We start from the raw sequence: 17,811 nt of genomic DNA, 5'->3' as shown, positions 1-17,811 counted from the left end.
TAACAAATATTGCACATCACTAAACAAATGAATAATTGCATTTCTATGAAAATAATTCCAGCAAATATTTGAACAATAATTAAATAAATTAAACCATAAAGTAGTGCAACAAATTTCGTGTGCAAAAAGTGAAAAGAAAGAAAAAATAAACCCAAAAATCGTAAACAAAGCCAAAAACCAAGGATCAAGTAGTATGAAACCGAAACAGAAGATGAGGCAACACACTAAAGCCAATTGCGGCCTGTTGATGTCGTCGTTGTTGTTGTCGTTGCTGTTGGTGTTGCAACTGCTGGTTGAGACTCAGTCCATACCGTCGCCATCCTCCATGCAGACACCACAAAAGCGAGGTATGTATAGAGAAGGAAGAGAATACCTTCTATTTTTATTTTTTTTTTTGTGTGTCTCCCTTTCTTCTGCTTTTGTCGGTTTATGTATTGTGCGGTTCTAAGGAAATTGCAAATAAATGTCAAATAACAGAAGGCGAATCTCTCTTACTCTTTCTTTCATATATATACACACACAGCCAAATACTCACACACACACAAACAGAGGCACTCGTATTGCCCTTTGTATTGTATTATAGGCACCACGTTGCGTATACGACGCGTTGTTTGCCGTTGATATTACCAAGAAGTAGAGTAAACCATAGAGAGTAAGAGAGCAAAAGCTAAAAAGCCAGAGAGTGAGTGAGTAAGCTAGATGTGTGGGGAACGGGGTACGGTTTGAGGCGGTGGGGTGTTGACGGGCAGCCATTTTATTAACATTGCAATGCCTTCAACTTCCTTGACATAATAGAAAATTGAATTGCCACAAGGAGCGGCTGGCAGATGGCATCCGGGGTTGAAGCCGGGTTCGGGTCGGTATGCTCAGTGTCGGGGTGAGGTTTTTGGTATGCTAGCTGCTGGTCCTGCAAGTGATGCAATTAAGTGAACAGCTTCTGAAGGATGCAAAACATAATTGAAGCAAGTGCCTTCGCATATAGCATTAGATAATGCCAACACAATCATGTTGAAGCTGCAGTTAAAGATGCTGATGATGATGATGATGATGATGAAGATGTAAGTCAAGAAGCATAAGAGAGAGGAATAGAAATGAGTAATGAATATGACAGCGAGAGTGTCCAGTATAACTGATTGATTCTTAATGTTACTGAACTCCAGCACGGACAGAACTGTGATTTTCACTTCAAAATGGTTTAAGAAATTTAACTAGCCTTTTAATAGGAATATGCATTCATTGTTGGGAGGTGTATGTTTTCAGGGTAAAGGAATCTTATGTACAAGTGATAGAATATGGTGGATTATGGATTAGTTAGAATAATTTTAATGTAGCAATTTATGAAACGTGTTTGTCGCTATTACAAAAGTCTTTTAACTCATTTTACTCATTTTAGGGAATTAATAAAACAAAAAATATGACATTAGAAAAACGAAAAAAGTTGTCTTAAATATATACATATAATATATAAATATATCTACATATAAAATAGATAAGTAGATGCATTTCCTATATAAGCCACAAAACATGTAACGAAACGCTCAGACTCAAGTCTAAATCCTGTGTACTCTTACCATAAAAAGGTACATAGTACCAATGAATAGGCTAAATCTAGATACTAATAAATATTTGATTCAATAAGCTTAGGTAAGCCAACCCAGCTAAATTAAAAACCCAAAAAATGTTTCAAAATCAATATTAACATTTGAAGGTAAAAAATAAAGAAACTCAAGAAAAAGCAGATAATGCTGTTGCATTCTTTGTTAAGAATCTGAAGGAATTTTCCTTCCTAAAATTATCTTTTAATTAAGTTTTAAGGATTATAAAAAACTTTCTAGGTATTTACATAACAAAATAAACTCTCAACTTTATTTGAGATGGTTTGGTTTTTATATGGTTTGTGAAGCAGATAATGCTGTTGCATTCTTTGTTAAGAATCTGAAGGAATTTTCCTTCCTAAAATTATCTTTTAATTAAGTTTTAAGGATTATAAAAAACTTTCTAGGTATTTACATAACAAAATAAACTCTCAACTTTATTTTGGAATTTAAAAAAATATGCATTTCCATTAGTTTTTATAAAATGCTTTCAATGATTTACATTAAGTTGCATTCCATTTGAACAAGAATATCAATTAAACTAATAGAATTCCATGGAGTACATTTTGTGTGAGAACTTTAAATAAACATTTCAAGCAGTATAATTTTACATATATCAAACATTTGGCTATTGATTTGCTTTAAAAATTTAAGTAAAATCATGGAAAATCTATTGCTCACCCCCAACGAGCATTTTGCTTTTTGGCCAATTTCAATTCCTCTATTCGTCTTTTTTCGGTTTTTATGTTTGTTTATTTTTGGGTTTTTTTTTCATCTTGTGAACTTTATTTTTGGTCTTCTTAGCTGTGTTCTCGCTTACACATCAGTTAGCCAACTTGGTGTTTGGGTCTGTGAACTTTTGCTTTCATTTGACGCTAGGGAGCAATATGGGAACAGTCAGCCATCCAGCCAGCCATCTAGTCAGTCAGTTGGTTCGTTGGTTTGCCATTTTTGGTCTCGTCTCGAGAGCACAGCAAAAGCTACAACATGCTTCATTTTATTATGCAAAAGTCGCTAAACAAAAAAAAAAAACAACGAAAAATAAAATGGGAAAAAAACGAACCAACTTGCTACTTTATATGAGCAGGAAAAAACTTGACGCGACATTGTCGTAAATAAAAAGAAACAAAAAACAAAAAAAGGAAAAAAAAACTTCAACTTTTTGTTTTGTTCTCAAAAACTCCGCCAAGTGTCATAGACAAGGATGGCAAAAAACAAGGAGCAGAAAAAAAAGAACTTACATAAAAAACCGGAAAAACTTGTGAATGAATATGATAAGTTTGTTGGGTTATATATATCTCGAGATGTATATATGGTTCTTGTTGTTGTTATTGTTTTTTCTTGCTCACTCCTGCTGCTTGTATAGGCCATAAATTTCTTGTGCTAATCCAATGTGGGCATAGTTTATAGGTGAAGTGAACTTTATGGATACTTTCATGTCTTTCAGTTCATATGTCATCTGCGTGTGTATGTGTGTGTAAGTGTGTGAGGAAAGTTTTATGGTTTGTGAAGCATAAAATATGCAACAAAACTGCCGTATAGAGGAAATGCTTAAGAAATGGCCAACATTTCGTTTCTCATGTGTGGCAAAAATGGAACAATTCAATTAGGTAAATTTAAAACTAAAAGCGTCATAAAAACAAAAAATTGTAATCAAAAGTTAGTTTGAAATTATGGTAAGCGAGTTGGAAGTAGTCATTGGAATGACAGAGTCCTTTAGATCCAGTCAAGTTTCGAATATTCGAAATGAACTGAAAAAATTATTTAAATGTATTGCTAAGCTGGGCCTTTTACTAGGAGGATACTACTAGGAGGATCTTTGGTGGAGAAAAACGGGGGCAAATTCGGTATTTTGGATGGAAAATCGTTATTTGATATCTTTATAAGTTTTTGTTTGCTAAAAGGTATCGGCTTGAAGTCGATTGCTTAGTTTATATCTAGTTAATGTCTTGTACTATTTTTGTAATTTTTCGGTTTTCAAAATACCGAAAACAAAGCAATTGCGATTTAAATTGAGGAGAGGTCACAAAACTCAGAATTGATCAACATGATATGATATTAGACTTAGTTATTTAATAATATATTATTCCTTATTAGAAATGAATCACTTGATAGTTTAATATTATTCAGAGTGCAGATTATATAAAGATCTGGTTATATCACATAACCATAACAAAAGAGTAATACGGCGATTTGGCTTAAGCTCAATCGACCGTATAGACTTTCCTTGCTTGAATATATCCCACTAAATCCGACTCTCTTGTTATAACAATATCTTTTATGCACTGGCCTAGAGGGACACATCATCAGAAACAAAAATATATGTGCAACGTTTTAATTTTTTGTTAACCAAAAAAAAAAAAAAAACGCAACACACATCTGGGACAAATATGTATATATGTGTATGAGTGTATTTTACAAAGGAAAAAAACAGAATGAAAGAAAGAAAAAACAACGAAAAAAAAAATAGGAACTCGGGGAAAAATCGTATGCGAAATGCAAAATAGCGAAAACGGCGGACAGAGATTACAACAACAGCCAGGGAAAAGTGCCCGAAGGAGCATAACAAACTTTTACTTTGACATATCACACACACACACAAACATCCATATGGGACACACAGATTGCATACACATACACACCGACACACATGCACAACAAAATACAAAAGCAAAGCCTGCCTGCTTTTCGTAGCTTTTTGCTTTGACCGCCGTTGGGCACTCGAAATGCATATGTCTAGGAGTGAGAGGATGAAGAAAGGCATGTGGGAAAAGCGTCTGTCTCGTCCTCGCTACTCACCACGCCCCCTTTGCTCCAACAGCTGTTGTATGTTCGCTTTTTAGCTACAAAAAATGGCTGCATACGCGCAACTAAACACAGAGAACTCTTCACTCTCAGATACACACACACACACACACACACACACACACACACACACTCACACTCACTTACACACCGCATGGCATTTTCTTTTGAAAGGAAAATTCCTTTCAAAAATCAACATTCAGGCAAAGTAGTAGAGAAGTAAAAGCGCAATTTCCTTTTTTTCTTGATTTTTTCCAGCTTTTTCTTCTTATTTCTCTCTAGAGAAAAGTGTTCGCGTTTTCAATAAGGTTGCGTAAGGTTTTTTTCTATTATTTTAACCGTCTAAAATGCACATGAACTTGTTTTGCTTCAAAAATGTACCAAAGATTTGATACATAAAAATTTCGTCGAAAAATTTTATGTAATTGACTTATTATTCCTTTGTTTTTAAACCAATTAAGAAACAGTTTGGAATAAACTTTATAAATGAGCTTATATATAAACACGAATCTAGCATCAATTATTGCTAAAATTATTGATAAAACTATTGTGGAACTATTCATTGCATAGAAGATATACTTTATAAATACTTCAAAGTTTTCAGTTAATTATGTAACTACTATTTACTAACATATTTCATAAAATTATAAAAAAATTGAAATGCCATGAAATATATGAATAGTTATTACAAAAATTAAATTCAATGTATGATAAATTTTAATTTATTATATATATTCGTTATAAAATTCCATCGAAGATTCAAACGAAACTTTAATTTTAGAATTTGTTTTTGTTGTATGGAAAAGCTCTTAAAATCTTAGGCAAATGTTTGAAGATTTATTCAACTTATGGTTTCGCCCCTAGCAAGAGGCCTATAAATGATTGCAAGAGAGAAAATAAACGCTCTACTTATTTTAATACATATAAAAAATGGAGTCCATAGTCATTGCCACAGAATTATTTACTAAAACATTTTTCTGCCTTCTCTCCTTGCTTAGTGCATCAATAAATATTGATTTAAATAAGCATGCTTGACGACATTGGTATATATTTTTGGTACATATATTTATATAACTATTATTTATATATTCTTTAGCTATGGATATACATATTTTTAACATTTTTTGTGGCCTTAATGGTTCAGAATGTGAATTTATAGTATATATTTTTGCAACGATTGCTGCACTGTGAATTGTATTTTTCTAATAGCCGGTCCTTGGACAATTTTTGTTTGTTGAACAATATATATGACATATTCGTATCCCCATAATGCTCCATATATTTTTCCAAACGATTTCTTTCTATAAAAAAAAAGGACAACGCAAAAAACTGAAATAGATAGATAGATACTCTGTCAACAAAGTTTAAAGAGCATAGGCCAATGTAGAAATGCATATTGTGTGTATATATCTATGTATATAAGTACATATATATTAATGGATATTTATATAAGTATAGTAAATACAATAATTTTTGTGTTGTTTATTCTTAAAATACCCTGCATTTTATGTGAGGTTGATAAACATTTTAATGGTCTTGAATTTTAAAATATTTTATTTGAATAATTTTAATGAACCAAAATAAGGTGTTTTTTATTAAAAAATAGATTGCCATGAGTAAAAACGTACAACTAAATCTTTAAAAATAAAGAGAAAAGCCATAGAAATGCTCTTTTAAATGTGATAAAGGTACACTGAATAAAATATTATATTGTAGATAAAGGTTCTCATACCGTATTCGATGTCTAATAATTTGACTTCAGTATCAATGTGAACATACTTGTAAACAGTCTAAGCTTTCGTGCATCTCTTTCAATTCCAACTAGATTAGACTTGATTTCTTGCTAACTAGCCGTCTAATAAAATAATGGTTACGCCCAGCAGGGTATTTCATACGTCGTCATCTATTTGACATTCTAACTCAATTTTTGTTGCTTTGTTTTGGTTTTTGAACCAAAACAGGCGGCAATATTTTTGCACAATTTCCATTTTATTATTGCACACATAACCCAAAATGCCATTTATTTTTACAAGTGCTTGTTGAAGTTTCTCGTTTCTCGCACGCCCGTCACAAGAGAAAGGGAGTCAAAGACTGGGTCGAATAAAGAAAGCGAAGAACACACATATACCCCGAGAGAAAGAGGAGTGGAGAGGGGAGGAGAGGGAACAGGAGGAGACAGGCTAAATTTATGGTCATTTGGGGAATTTTACGCTTTTTTCAGCTTTAGAGCAGAGAAGCAGCATTAAATGCTTACATGTTGATTTAACAGCCAAAATACCCAAAGCCGAAAACGAGGTGCACATTCCTTGCCATCTGCTTGGGTCTGAAAATGGTTGGGCTTGGCCCGGTCTGGCCTTGCCTTGTTCTCCTTTTACTTATCCTCTTTTGCCATTTTGTTGCGACTCCTCCTTCACCATATCCTCTGCCTTATGGCTACTTTGCATGCACTCGTTTTGGCCTGCCGCCTCACTTGTTTTGTTTGTTGGCAAATCTTTGTTTATTTGCAGCTAAAATGCTTGGATTTATTGTAATTTTATACACAAGCCAAGTTGCTGGCTGCTGCTGCTGCACAAGTCGCACAGTTGCAACAACCGGACAAAGCTCCCCACCAGAACTAAAAGAAATAGCAGAAGCAAATTGTTGGAAATTATAGAGCAAACATATGGCCAAGGCGAAATCGAGATTTGTTGTTTCTGTGCGCGTTTAGCGGGCTGAAGCTGGAAAGTTGAGAATAGCAAAAAGAGTTTAGAGAAAATATTAAGCTAAAGCTGGAAAAATATATACAACAATTTACGGGGTAAAGTTTCACTTCTATTCGAAACGATACCCTTTGCTAGAAGAGGTATATGGGTCATTTAAAATTAGGAAAAATGTTCAGTGGTTTCTGTAGAGTTGAGGTAAAGTGTGGTAGAAATTGGTCCAAAGGAAAATAAATAGTAAAAAAACATGAATAGATGTTAAACATTTTCTATTCATTTATTCTGCTAAAAATTACCAATTCTTAAGGTTTACATGAGATAAGCAATTGCCTAAACAGAGTCTTGAGCTAAACTGACTGAGATAAAGAAATTCCCTAAGAAAATGGTACAGAGAAATGTGATAATGGTAACAGATATTTCCCTATGGCCCAAAGGCTATTCATGGTCTCATTTTCACTGCAGCAGTTCAGTGACTTAACAAGCTGTTTCACTCAGCCTTATATCATTGCGAATGAGTTAAGCAACACGGAAATTGGATTCCACATGAGCTGGCTGTTGGCAGGAAACAAGTGACTGCAGCTTGTCCATATGCGAAATGGAATCTGGTGATGAATCTTCTATACAAAACTGTGAGATACCAACTGCCGATTGTTGCATATCTATGTAACATATCTTATCCTAGATGCATTTGGGGGAAGCAATTACAAATGATTTTAATCAATCAATCAATTTAATTGAGGAAAATCTTGTATTACATCATTCTTCATCAGTATAATTTCGTCATAATTAAACGGGGAATGTTACCTACTTTGAGTGAATATCAATGGGCCCTGGGGAAATTACCAAAGGAAATTGGCGAACAGGTTTCTGTCGTTGAACTAAATGCATAATGTGCAAAAAGTCTTTGTTATTATCGGATGAAAATTGATGCGTTTTACTGGCAGGTGGAAATACAGACAAAATGTATAAAAAGTTTCTTTTATATGATTATATTTTCAAAAAAAATAAATTAAAGGACTCTAAGAGGTTTCGTTTTTCCCCGTGTAAAAGAAGGTGGGTTAGCGAAGTATTTCTCTGTTTTCCATAATGAAATGTTTGTACTTTGAGAAAAATAAAGGAGTTTTATGAACAAAAATCTAGCAATCAGATTTGAACACAAACAGACACTGATTGTTAGACATGATTATGATAATATAAGTAAGTATATTTACTTACTAATTGCTAAAAAACCCCTTCTGATCTTTCTGATAAAGCAAAACCCTGAACCATATAACAAAAGCTACCCTGCGGCACAGTTTTTTTTTGGTTTGCCCTCTAAAGCAAGTAAAAAAGGGGGCAAACATATTTGCTGCAACACTGATTTAAGGTTTTCACACGCTTGTCTCACCTTTTCCCCCAATGTTTCTTTGTCTCTTGCAACTTTCCCCTTTACGTGTATGTGCTTTCTTCATATTTTGCCATATGCAAATGACTTGCTTATCAAATAAAGTATATTTTTTTGTTGTTGGGGTGCTGCCCTCTCTGTTTTGCTTGCTGGCTGTTGCTGTTGCTGCTGTAGCCTGTGAAGTGGCACAACTGTGCGTATGCGCAATTTTCACATTGTTTCAAATATTACGCATACGTTGGAATGCCATGGCAAAAAGGAAAGGCTGACGTGACGGGTGAGAGGGTCTGGGGGAGTGTGGGTGTGTGTGTGAATGCGGGGAAGTGTTTTGGGGTTTTCGGTTCTCGCTCTGTGTGTTCGGTTTTTGGTTTGGGTTTTTGTGCGATTTTTGTATTTTGTTTTTTTTTTTGTTTTGCCGCCGGCATTTTCCAAGTAATGTGAGAAAATTAAATTTTTCGTGGCTTGAACGTGCATGTGAGTGTGGGTGTGAGTGTGAGAGGATTACACACACACATACACACGTATTTACAGTCATTGTGCTAAACAGAGGGCGGTGTTAAATAAAACTTAATTCAATCTGCATGTTCTCTTCACCAACTGCTGCCAGTTTTAAAGAATATTTAATTAAATTTCACATTTGTTGTTGCTCACGTTACTGTTGTTATTGTTTTTGTTGTTGTTGTTGCTCTTGGCGCCTTTTGTTAATTGAATGTGTCTCGCATATAAAGTGATTATCATTGAGTTTGTCATTTGATTTATGGTTCAAACTTGATGCAATTGCTTAATGCGGTAAAGCCAAAACGAAACAGATATATAGATATGTATATATAGGGGGAGTGAAAGAGACAGAGCCCAGGTAAAATATCATTTAATGCAAAATTCTCATTACCAAGCAGTTTAAATTTAAATTAAACCCGTAATTAAGGCTTCAGACTAATAAAAGATATTATTTATCATTATGAAAATTAATTAAGCTTCTACCATCTTGTGGTCACATCTAACTAAGCTGATGCAAGAAGATTTTGAATTTAAATGAAATGTTTGACATATGATTATATAACATTTGTATATACAATGTATAGAGTTTATGTAGAAGAGAAGAGTTTTGTCTCAAGTGTCATAAAGTGCAATTTACAACAGTAAGAAAGATGACACCAAATCAAATCGAGAAACTGTAATCGTGCCTTTAATTTATATACTAAAATTTTGTCATTGACTGAACGTAGCATATAGCTAATATTACATTTAAAATAAGGACATCTGACGCATATTTCCGATGATTTTTTTTTGGTAAACTTCAATACCTAAGTTCTACTTGGAGGCTACATTAATTTCCCATTCGTATAGTTTGTACAGATCACCTATAAAACGAAGTAGTTTCAATTTGCGAGTATTTACTGTGTTATATATATGCACACACAAATAATAATCAAAGTCATTGAATTAAGGCTTAGCCATTACCATCTCCTATATATCCAGCTGTTTTTATACATTTGCCTTTTGTTTTGCCTTCAATCAATTTGGATTTTTTTTTGTCTTATCACATAATTGGTATATATACATACATATATAGATAGATAGATATTTTTTTATATATATTCTTGCATCTATTTTGTCCGTTCGTTGTGGCATGGCCCATTAGGCATTCATTCAAGGTTCATTTAAACTCAATCAAAGCCACCGTTCAATAGTTGGTTATATAAGTATGTTTCGTATGTCAATGTCCATTGAATTTCGGTCGCCAACTGTTGGCCACAAAAGCCACAAAAAGCTTTGCGTGTAATAAAGGCCAAAACCGAAACGCACAATTCCTAAATGTCAAAACCATGTGCTTATGTGTGTGTATGTGTGAAATAGATGATGATGAGGACGAAATTGTAGAGATACAAAGTGAAAGAGATAGAGAGCTGAAATAAGCATTTAACTTTTCCTGGCCACAAGCATTGAAACTTTTGACTAATTGAGTGGGCGATAACCAACAAAGAAATGCCATCTGCCAATTAATAGAACAAAAAGGACTCCAACTGAGTGAAAGGGACGATCTGGGGTGGGGTAAGGGGGGCTGGGTGAAAATGTTGAAAGCATATGTCTGAATATGCTTAATCATAAGCACAAACAAAACGCATACACATTTGCCATGCAAATCGTACGAGGGTCAGACAATAGATAATAAATCTATAACTCACAATAGTTTCATTTCCACTGTCGTTTTTTACTCTTTAAAATATTTTTTCACGAGTATTTAGTAGGAATAACTCCAACTAAAATCCGTTTATTTTTTGAGTAGAAAATGGTTTCCAATTCTTCAGGAACCTTTTTAAATGAAGCTAAAAACATTACGGTTTGAATTATATTCCAAACTTTTTGTTTCTATATTGGTTTTTCATTTCTGTCCTTTCATTTCTATTGTATTCTTTATTTTCCAGTGGTTTTTATTATCAATAGTTTTTGTGCTCTTCTTTGGTTTTGTTTTGTTTCTCTATATCTGGTCCAGTCTGTTGGTAGATTGGTAGTTTGTAATAGAATCTCAAGTCTTGACATGTCGTATATATAGAACAGAATCATAAAAAATGTTTAATTTCAAAATAATTTCAATATTGCTTTATTTGCTTTGAGAGAAATAGTTTCAACTTATCATTGGTTCCATTATTAATCAATTTTTTTTAAGTTCTTTAAAAAGTTTGCGAAGCCCGATCATTAGCAGACTTTGGTAAACAAAATAGAAGTAGAAAGATTGCAATTATCTTTAATTTAATTTTTTTTAGCTAAAAAGTTTGGATTTTGTTTTAATATTTCGTCCTTAAAATGGATTTTCTATAATTTGAACAAAATAAAACATATGGGTTTAAGTCTAGAAAATATTCTCTTTCTTGTTGACATTTTTAAACTATGTCTAAATGAAGTTAACCTCCTTAGCACAAATTGCTTACTTTTAACTTCATTGCCTAAATTTGAGCCAATAACCTTCACTTTTAGCTCCTCTTTGGGCAAAATCTCTTTGCAACCTTTCAAAAAATATTCTGAAGCAACTCTAATTTGATGCAGCAAATCTAATTTTCAAAACGGGAAAGCTCAACAAATTCCATCTCGTTACTTATTAAATGTCCCTCGTATTACACAGTGTATATGCATATATATATTTATATATCAAATTAAATTTCTCTTCTCTTCTAAAATTGCTGTGTGCTTAAAATTTGCTTGTTTGTTGCAGGCAAATAAAATTTTCCATGGCAGGAAATTCTAATGCAAATTTCATGGCAACACATAACACAAACGCTTTTTGCAAAAGGCGAAAGGCATTCAAGAGATGTCTTCCGACATTATATATACAAATATATGTATGAGTGTGCGTACATATCTTTTCTGGCTTTTTGTGTATACCGGAAATATTTTGGTATGCCTCATTGAAGTTTATCGTTAGCTGACTTATGGCTAAAGCGGCGGACACTTATAGATACATATGAACACACAATTGAAATAAATCCCGTATACAACGAAAATTTGCCAATTTGCTGTCACTTAGCCACGCCCACTCATGCACACACACCACATACACAAACACACACACACACACACACACCATACAATCGTATCATTCAAGCCTATGATATGTGAGTATTGTCAATACTTGAGGCTTTTTACAGCTCATTCGCTTGCCTTCATTTTGTTCATTTTGTACTTTCTTGTCTTTTTTTCCGTTTGCCTTTCCTACTTTCTTTTTGCTTTCTTTTTGTTTTTTTTGCTTTCGTCGTTCGTCGCCTTACTTGGTTCTTGTTCAAGTGTTTTTCTCAAGTGGAGATTAGCACGATTCCTGCAGCTTATGTTTGGTCGTCGCTAGGGCCAAGTGGGGCAGATTGGGCTTTAGCCTTGCCTTGCCATGCCACAACTGCGTTTCTGTGGGTTATAATAAAACCAACTTTGGTTTTAGTATTTGCCATTTGCCCAACCAAGAAAAGAAAAAAATACGCTGCAAACAGACGGCAAGAAATGAAAGAAAAAAAGATTCAGAATAGACAGTAAGGTTGTTACGGGGGGTTTAAATAATTTAAAAATTCATTTTCATTGAAAGGATCCTAATGTTGAGTCAATATTTTTCAACATTGGTTTTCATTTCGTTTTAACAGAAAAAAAAATATCAAAAAATCTTATGTTGAAGTTTTTATACCCTTATACTTGCTTGACCCTTGAGTTAGAGGATTATGTTACCGTTTAGTAGATAAAGAAATGTCCTTCAAAAAAATACTCAATGGCTTATTTTCTGTTTCTCTTACATCATTGGAACTTTGTACAAAAAAATGTCTTTGTTTAACAATTAAGCATCTTATGAAAATATTTAAACTTTATAGCAAGATAAATCAGATTTTCAATTTATTAGTTATAGGTATTTTTTCCAGAGGTTAATCAGATAAAAGAATAAAATGTAATTCAAATGGAGGTAATAAAGGCTTTTTGGAGCAAGGATAGACATGGGAAATTTTTGAAGAACCTAATCAATAATTAAAACAGACAATGAATCATGATTGTGATTAAGAATAGAATGTGGACAAACTTATTTCTCATTAAAAAAAACATTCTGTAAGAGTAAAGAAATATTCTCCAATGAAACTCGGTTGAAAAAATCAGTTTAGCAAATTTCTCTCTAGACATTTTAAACTCACACTTTATGACTCCACATACAAACACCTAAAGACACACACACTCACACAGAAAGGCACACACACACCATAGAGAGAGGCACACATTCGCACACTTTATGGCACGGCTTTAAACCTTTTAACGAGCCGACAAAACTTCTTCCTACCCACCGTTTAGTAGACAACTATGAAGCAACAAAAGCAAAGCGTTTTTAGCAAACTATTCGCCTGGGTATGGGTGTTGGTGTGTGTGTGTGTGTGCGTGTGTGTGTGTGTGCGGATGTGGGCGTCTATAAGTGTGTTTAACTTTCTTTCACGTTTCAGTCTAGTTTGGGTTTTTTTTTGTTCTTGTGCTCTTTGAATATCCTTTATGATATTCAATTTCAAATTCTAATGCTTTAAGCGATTAAGTACACGCTTTACGCCACTTAACTTCATGTCTATGTGTAGATACGCCATCCACTAGGAGAAGCAGTCAGTGGGTGCTTCATCCAGTGTTCCTTCTCCTGTTCGCGGTATTTGCGAACAACTACAACACTTACTCTATAGACGGTTGGGGAGAAAAGGACTTGGAGGTCGGTCGGCGGGGCCACGCTTGGGCCGCCCAACACTTGACTCCTCATCGTCGGCGTCGTCCTAGTTGTCCTCGTCATCATCTCATCCACGATGAGAGTGAGTCGACATGACATCGAGGCGCTTAAGTGTCGGGGTCGACGAGGCAAAGCGGCGGCTGCTGGTGCTGCGTGCGAAATGTTTTTTTTTGTGCTTTCTACTTCTCTTCTTGTCGGGTTTTCTTTTTTTTTTTGTTTTCTTTTTGGGTGCCGTGCTCAAGGACCTTTTTTTTTGCTATAGGTTCATATGCGTGCAGCTTAGCTACAGATTTCATTTCAGGTTTATATTTGCTCCTACCACTACCCACTCAGAGTCTAGCTCTCTTTCACTCTCTCTGGCTATTTGTGTCTCTGCTTTTGTATGTCTTATGGAGTAGGCTTTAAGCGGCTTAAATTGCGTATACGCCCTGCTTGCCAAGGCCTATCTCGGTCTCTTTTGCCTGTAGCTACCATTTTTTCTTTCTACTTTTTTTCTTGCGTTTCTGTTCTTGTCATTTATTTTGCATTCTGCGTAACATTTTATTCCACCTTCTTAGCATTTTTCTTCCTGTCTATCGCTCCCTTTTTGGTTAGTTTCAACTCAATTATTATTATGCTTGGGCAAAAGTTTCAGCTGACGACGTGATGTCTGCCGACTCTCTTTATCCCTCTGGTTTCTCTCTTGTCTCCCTGGTATTTCTTCGTTTCCTTTTTGGTTCTGCTTTTCATCAAATCACTTTTGTGGCCAATGCACTCGTGCGTGTTCTAATTTGTTTGCTTTCGCAGGACTTTTGCCTATGCGTGTTGGCGTTGATTGCTACACATCATACCTTCGGCCAGGTGCAAATGATTTCCTTTTTTTTTTTTTGTTTTTTTTTTTTTTTTTTTGAATAATATTTATTTTTACACACTCTACGACGTGTGTGAATGGTTGAATTAAGAAATTACCATAAAAACGTGGCCTATTTTTGTTCAGCCAACCACTTAACAAAATCAACAAATTTTGGAAAATAATTTCAATTAATTTGCGCATTTTTATTTGCTTTAAAAATGTGACAAAACGAAAGGGAGAGAATGAGAGAGAGAAAATTGCATTAAAAATACATGACAATTGTGACAATTGATGAACCAAAAAGGAATCGATAACATAAAATATGCATTACCAGAGCAAAGAGAAAGAGTACGGAGAGTGAGAGAGAGCTGCCAATTTGCAATTTGCTTTTATCAACTTAATTCGATTTGAAGTGTATTTGTCCCTTTTCAAAAAGTAGTTCAGAGAGAGAAAGGGAGAGAGAGAGAAAGGAAATCAAATTGTAAGAGAGAAAACAAAAGAAGCCCAACGCAGTAATATCAATTATTTATAAACAATTTGCGCCCAAGAATTTGCTGTCAAAATAAAATATACGCAAACACACTTATCAAAAATGTTAGCAGTTTCCCTATTAATAATTGTCTTATTGTTTATTAGAGTCTCTGGTGGCTTTCTTATCACTGTGGATGCCCATGAGACATCTTGCTTCTTCGATCATGCCCAGGAGCATGATAAAATCACCATTAGCTTTGAGGTAATGGAAGGTGGCTTCAAGGATATTGGTGTACACATCACAGCTCCAAATGACGATCGTTTGCACCATTCGGATAAGGAATCATTGGGCAGTTATACCTTCACAGCCATTCGCGATGGAGACTATACTCTATGCTTTGACAATGAAATATCCACATTGACACCCAAAGTTGTGGTGTTTCAATTTCATGTGGCCAGGCCATTGCATTACTATGCCAATCCCAATGAGCGTCACGATGATGTCCTCGAACATGCTGGCGTTCAATCAATGATCAATGAGTTGGGCGCTAAATTTGGTACTGTTAAACAAGAACAGGAATATATGCATTATCGTTACAATGGCCATAAGGCGGTTAGTGAGAGTGCTCAATTTCGTTTTGTCCTCTGGTCGATATTTACTCCATCGTTGATAGTGATTATGACCATAGTGGAAGTCTATTACCTGAAACGTTTCTTTGAGGTCAAACGTGTGGTCTAATAAAATATTGTTCCTAACTTAAATAAATTGAAAGCCTTTTAGGCTAAACTGAATATTTGCTTGCAATCAATGTATTTTATTAAGTAAAGCGGTTTCATAAACTAATTAAACTAAACTAAATGTTTACAAAGGAGAGAAAAATTTGTTGATGATCTTAGAAACATGAAATATGGAACGTACATGGAAGAAAAATCTATGCAAAAGATGTACACATGGCAGCCTATGTGTAGGGCATTTCATTCTTTGGCTTCCTTGGATTAATTTTATTAACACAGATTTATTAATTAACGTTTTGTCAACATCGAAAACGATTCACAAAACAAACATGTCAAGCGACCTTCTGAGAAAAACGAATATTTTATTAACTTTTACATAACTTTATCGATAGAAATGAGATAATCTGTTTCTATTGTATATAGCATTCATTAAAATATTTTAGATATATTTAATTTAAATCATGCTATAAGAAGATACTTTTAGGTGTTATAACATTTGCTTCTTGTGCTTGGGGATCAAAAATAATTCATCAATGCATCTAACCCTAAATTTTATATGCAATTTGTACTTCTCAATATTAGTCTGAAATTCGTCCAAAAGAATATAAATCTAAGTTCAACTCTAATATTGATGACTAGTTCAGTTAAATGAACTGATATATTTCTGCTGTTTATTAGTTGATATATTTAGCAGCAAATCATTTCAATTAAATGAATAAAGAACAAACACTCAACGTATCTAAAAAAATCAATTTATAAATAACTCTAAATAAAATGCATATTCTTTATTGAGCTTAATTGACATTTTGACAACATTTGAAGCAAGCTAATTAGAAAGGTTATTGGAAAAAAAGTAAATTGTGCAAAAATATTTATCAAAATCAGCTTAAAAGTGTTATGCTATTTTCATGCCCATAAATATGGCAAAACTATCAAGATAATTTGGCAAATTGTTTAGCTGCCACGCGCACACTGACACACACACTTACACAAACACAGACACGCCTTCTAGAGCAAGTTGGGAAATTGTGTCTGCGTTATGTGAAAACTTTAAGCAAATTATGACGTTTATTAAAAGGCTTTAAAGCCTGTCTCCACCAACCTTTCTACCACTTAGTCTCACTGGCAAAATGCAAAAACTTTAATAGAACTCACACACAGACACATAGACATACCCTCCCCCACACACACACATACACGCACACACGCAGTGCGTGTCCATAAAATGGTAAAGTTTTTTGTTGTTTTCCTTTGCTAAATTTTTTCTTTTTTGGGCGCCTTTTGGGCGGTTGAGCTGATGCCTTGTAAAGAGAAAATTTGAAGTAATTTGCACAGTAATTGGGTATTAACCTGGCCGGGAGAACAAGAACAAGCTAAATAAATGGACATAGTTTAAGGCACGTTCACTGTTGGAGTTTGGTCAAGTGCTGGAAGTACGAGTACATTGCTCATACGGCACCAGTACCAGCACCACGTTCATGTCCATGTCTGCTGCGGTCAGTTTGATGGATTTTGTTGGCAAATGTTGTTGGACCATTCCCTGGGGTGGTGTTGAAAGCGGCATCTCTGCTGGCAGGACGGTGGAGGGGGGAGCTCCCTCACTCTATATATATATATATATATATATTCAAAACCCACTCATTCACTCGCTTGGTTATCCATTTTCAGTTTCAGTTCCATACCCGTTGGCACATGATGACTACATACGTATATGTATATATATTTCTCGCTCTCTCTCTCTGTCTCTCACTATGTTGATGTTGTCGTTTTTGTGTTGGAAGGTTTTTGTGTTTTTTTTTAGTCTGCCGCCTTTATTTGATATTAAATATTAACAAAATGGCCTCAATGTACAGTAAAGGACTAGGTGTGAGTGTATGAGTTTGCGCTTTATCCTTACACACACAAACATGGCATAGCCCTGCATCTGTTTCGCTTATAAATTTATATAGAGACCTTACCCATAGCAGCTATGGGGCTATGTGTGTGTGTGTGTGTCTGTGTGTGTTTACTCTGCAAATTTCGTTTCCCCCGTTTTTCGCAATGTGCCGTGTTGTTGATGTTGTTTA

At 34.5% G+C, this 17,811-nt stretch overlaps 2 protein-coding genes across 2 annotated transcripts in view; both read left to right on the top strand.

Annotated features, from left to right (window-relative positions):
• The first annotated feature begins 32 nt into the window (after positions 1 to 32).
• The window catches only part of LOC6641036, a 77,427-nt gene continuing 59,648 nt past the window's right edge, over positions 33 to 17,811 (top strand). The window contains exon 1 of the mRNA XM_015178644.3: positions 33 to 347. Within this exon, the coding sequence (XP_015034130.2) occupies positions 194 to 347 (154 nt within the window). The 5' untranslated portion in view covers positions 33 to 193. The remainder of the gene's footprint in view (positions 348 to 17,811) is intronic.
• LOC26529787 (transmembrane emp24 domain-containing protein 2) lies at positions 15,090 to 15,802 on the top strand. Its single transcript, XM_015178695.3, has one exon. It carries the CDS (start codon positions 15,132 to 15,134, stop codon positions 15,747 to 15,749), a length of 618 nt encoding a protein of 205 aa, XP_015034181.1. The 5' UTR covers positions 15,090 to 15,131; the 3' UTR covers positions 15,750 to 15,802.

Source organism: Drosophila willistoni, assembly GCF_018902025.1.
Source record: "Drosophila willistoni isolate 14030-0811.24 chromosome 2L unlocalized genomic scaffold, UCI_dwil_1.1 Seg168, whole genome shotgun sequence".
Lineage (NCBI taxonomy): Eukaryota > Metazoa > Arthropoda > Insecta > Diptera > Drosophilidae > Drosophila > Drosophila willistoni.
Note: the sequence above shows the minus strand (reverse complement) of the source record. Positions and strands in the feature narration are given on the sequence as shown.

What these genes read in the sequence shown, in the direction of transcription:
- LOC26529787 (XM_015178695.3), top strand. Translation starts at nt 15,132, where the DNA reads ATGTTAGCAGTTTCCCTATTAATAATTGTCTTATTGTTTATTAGAGTC.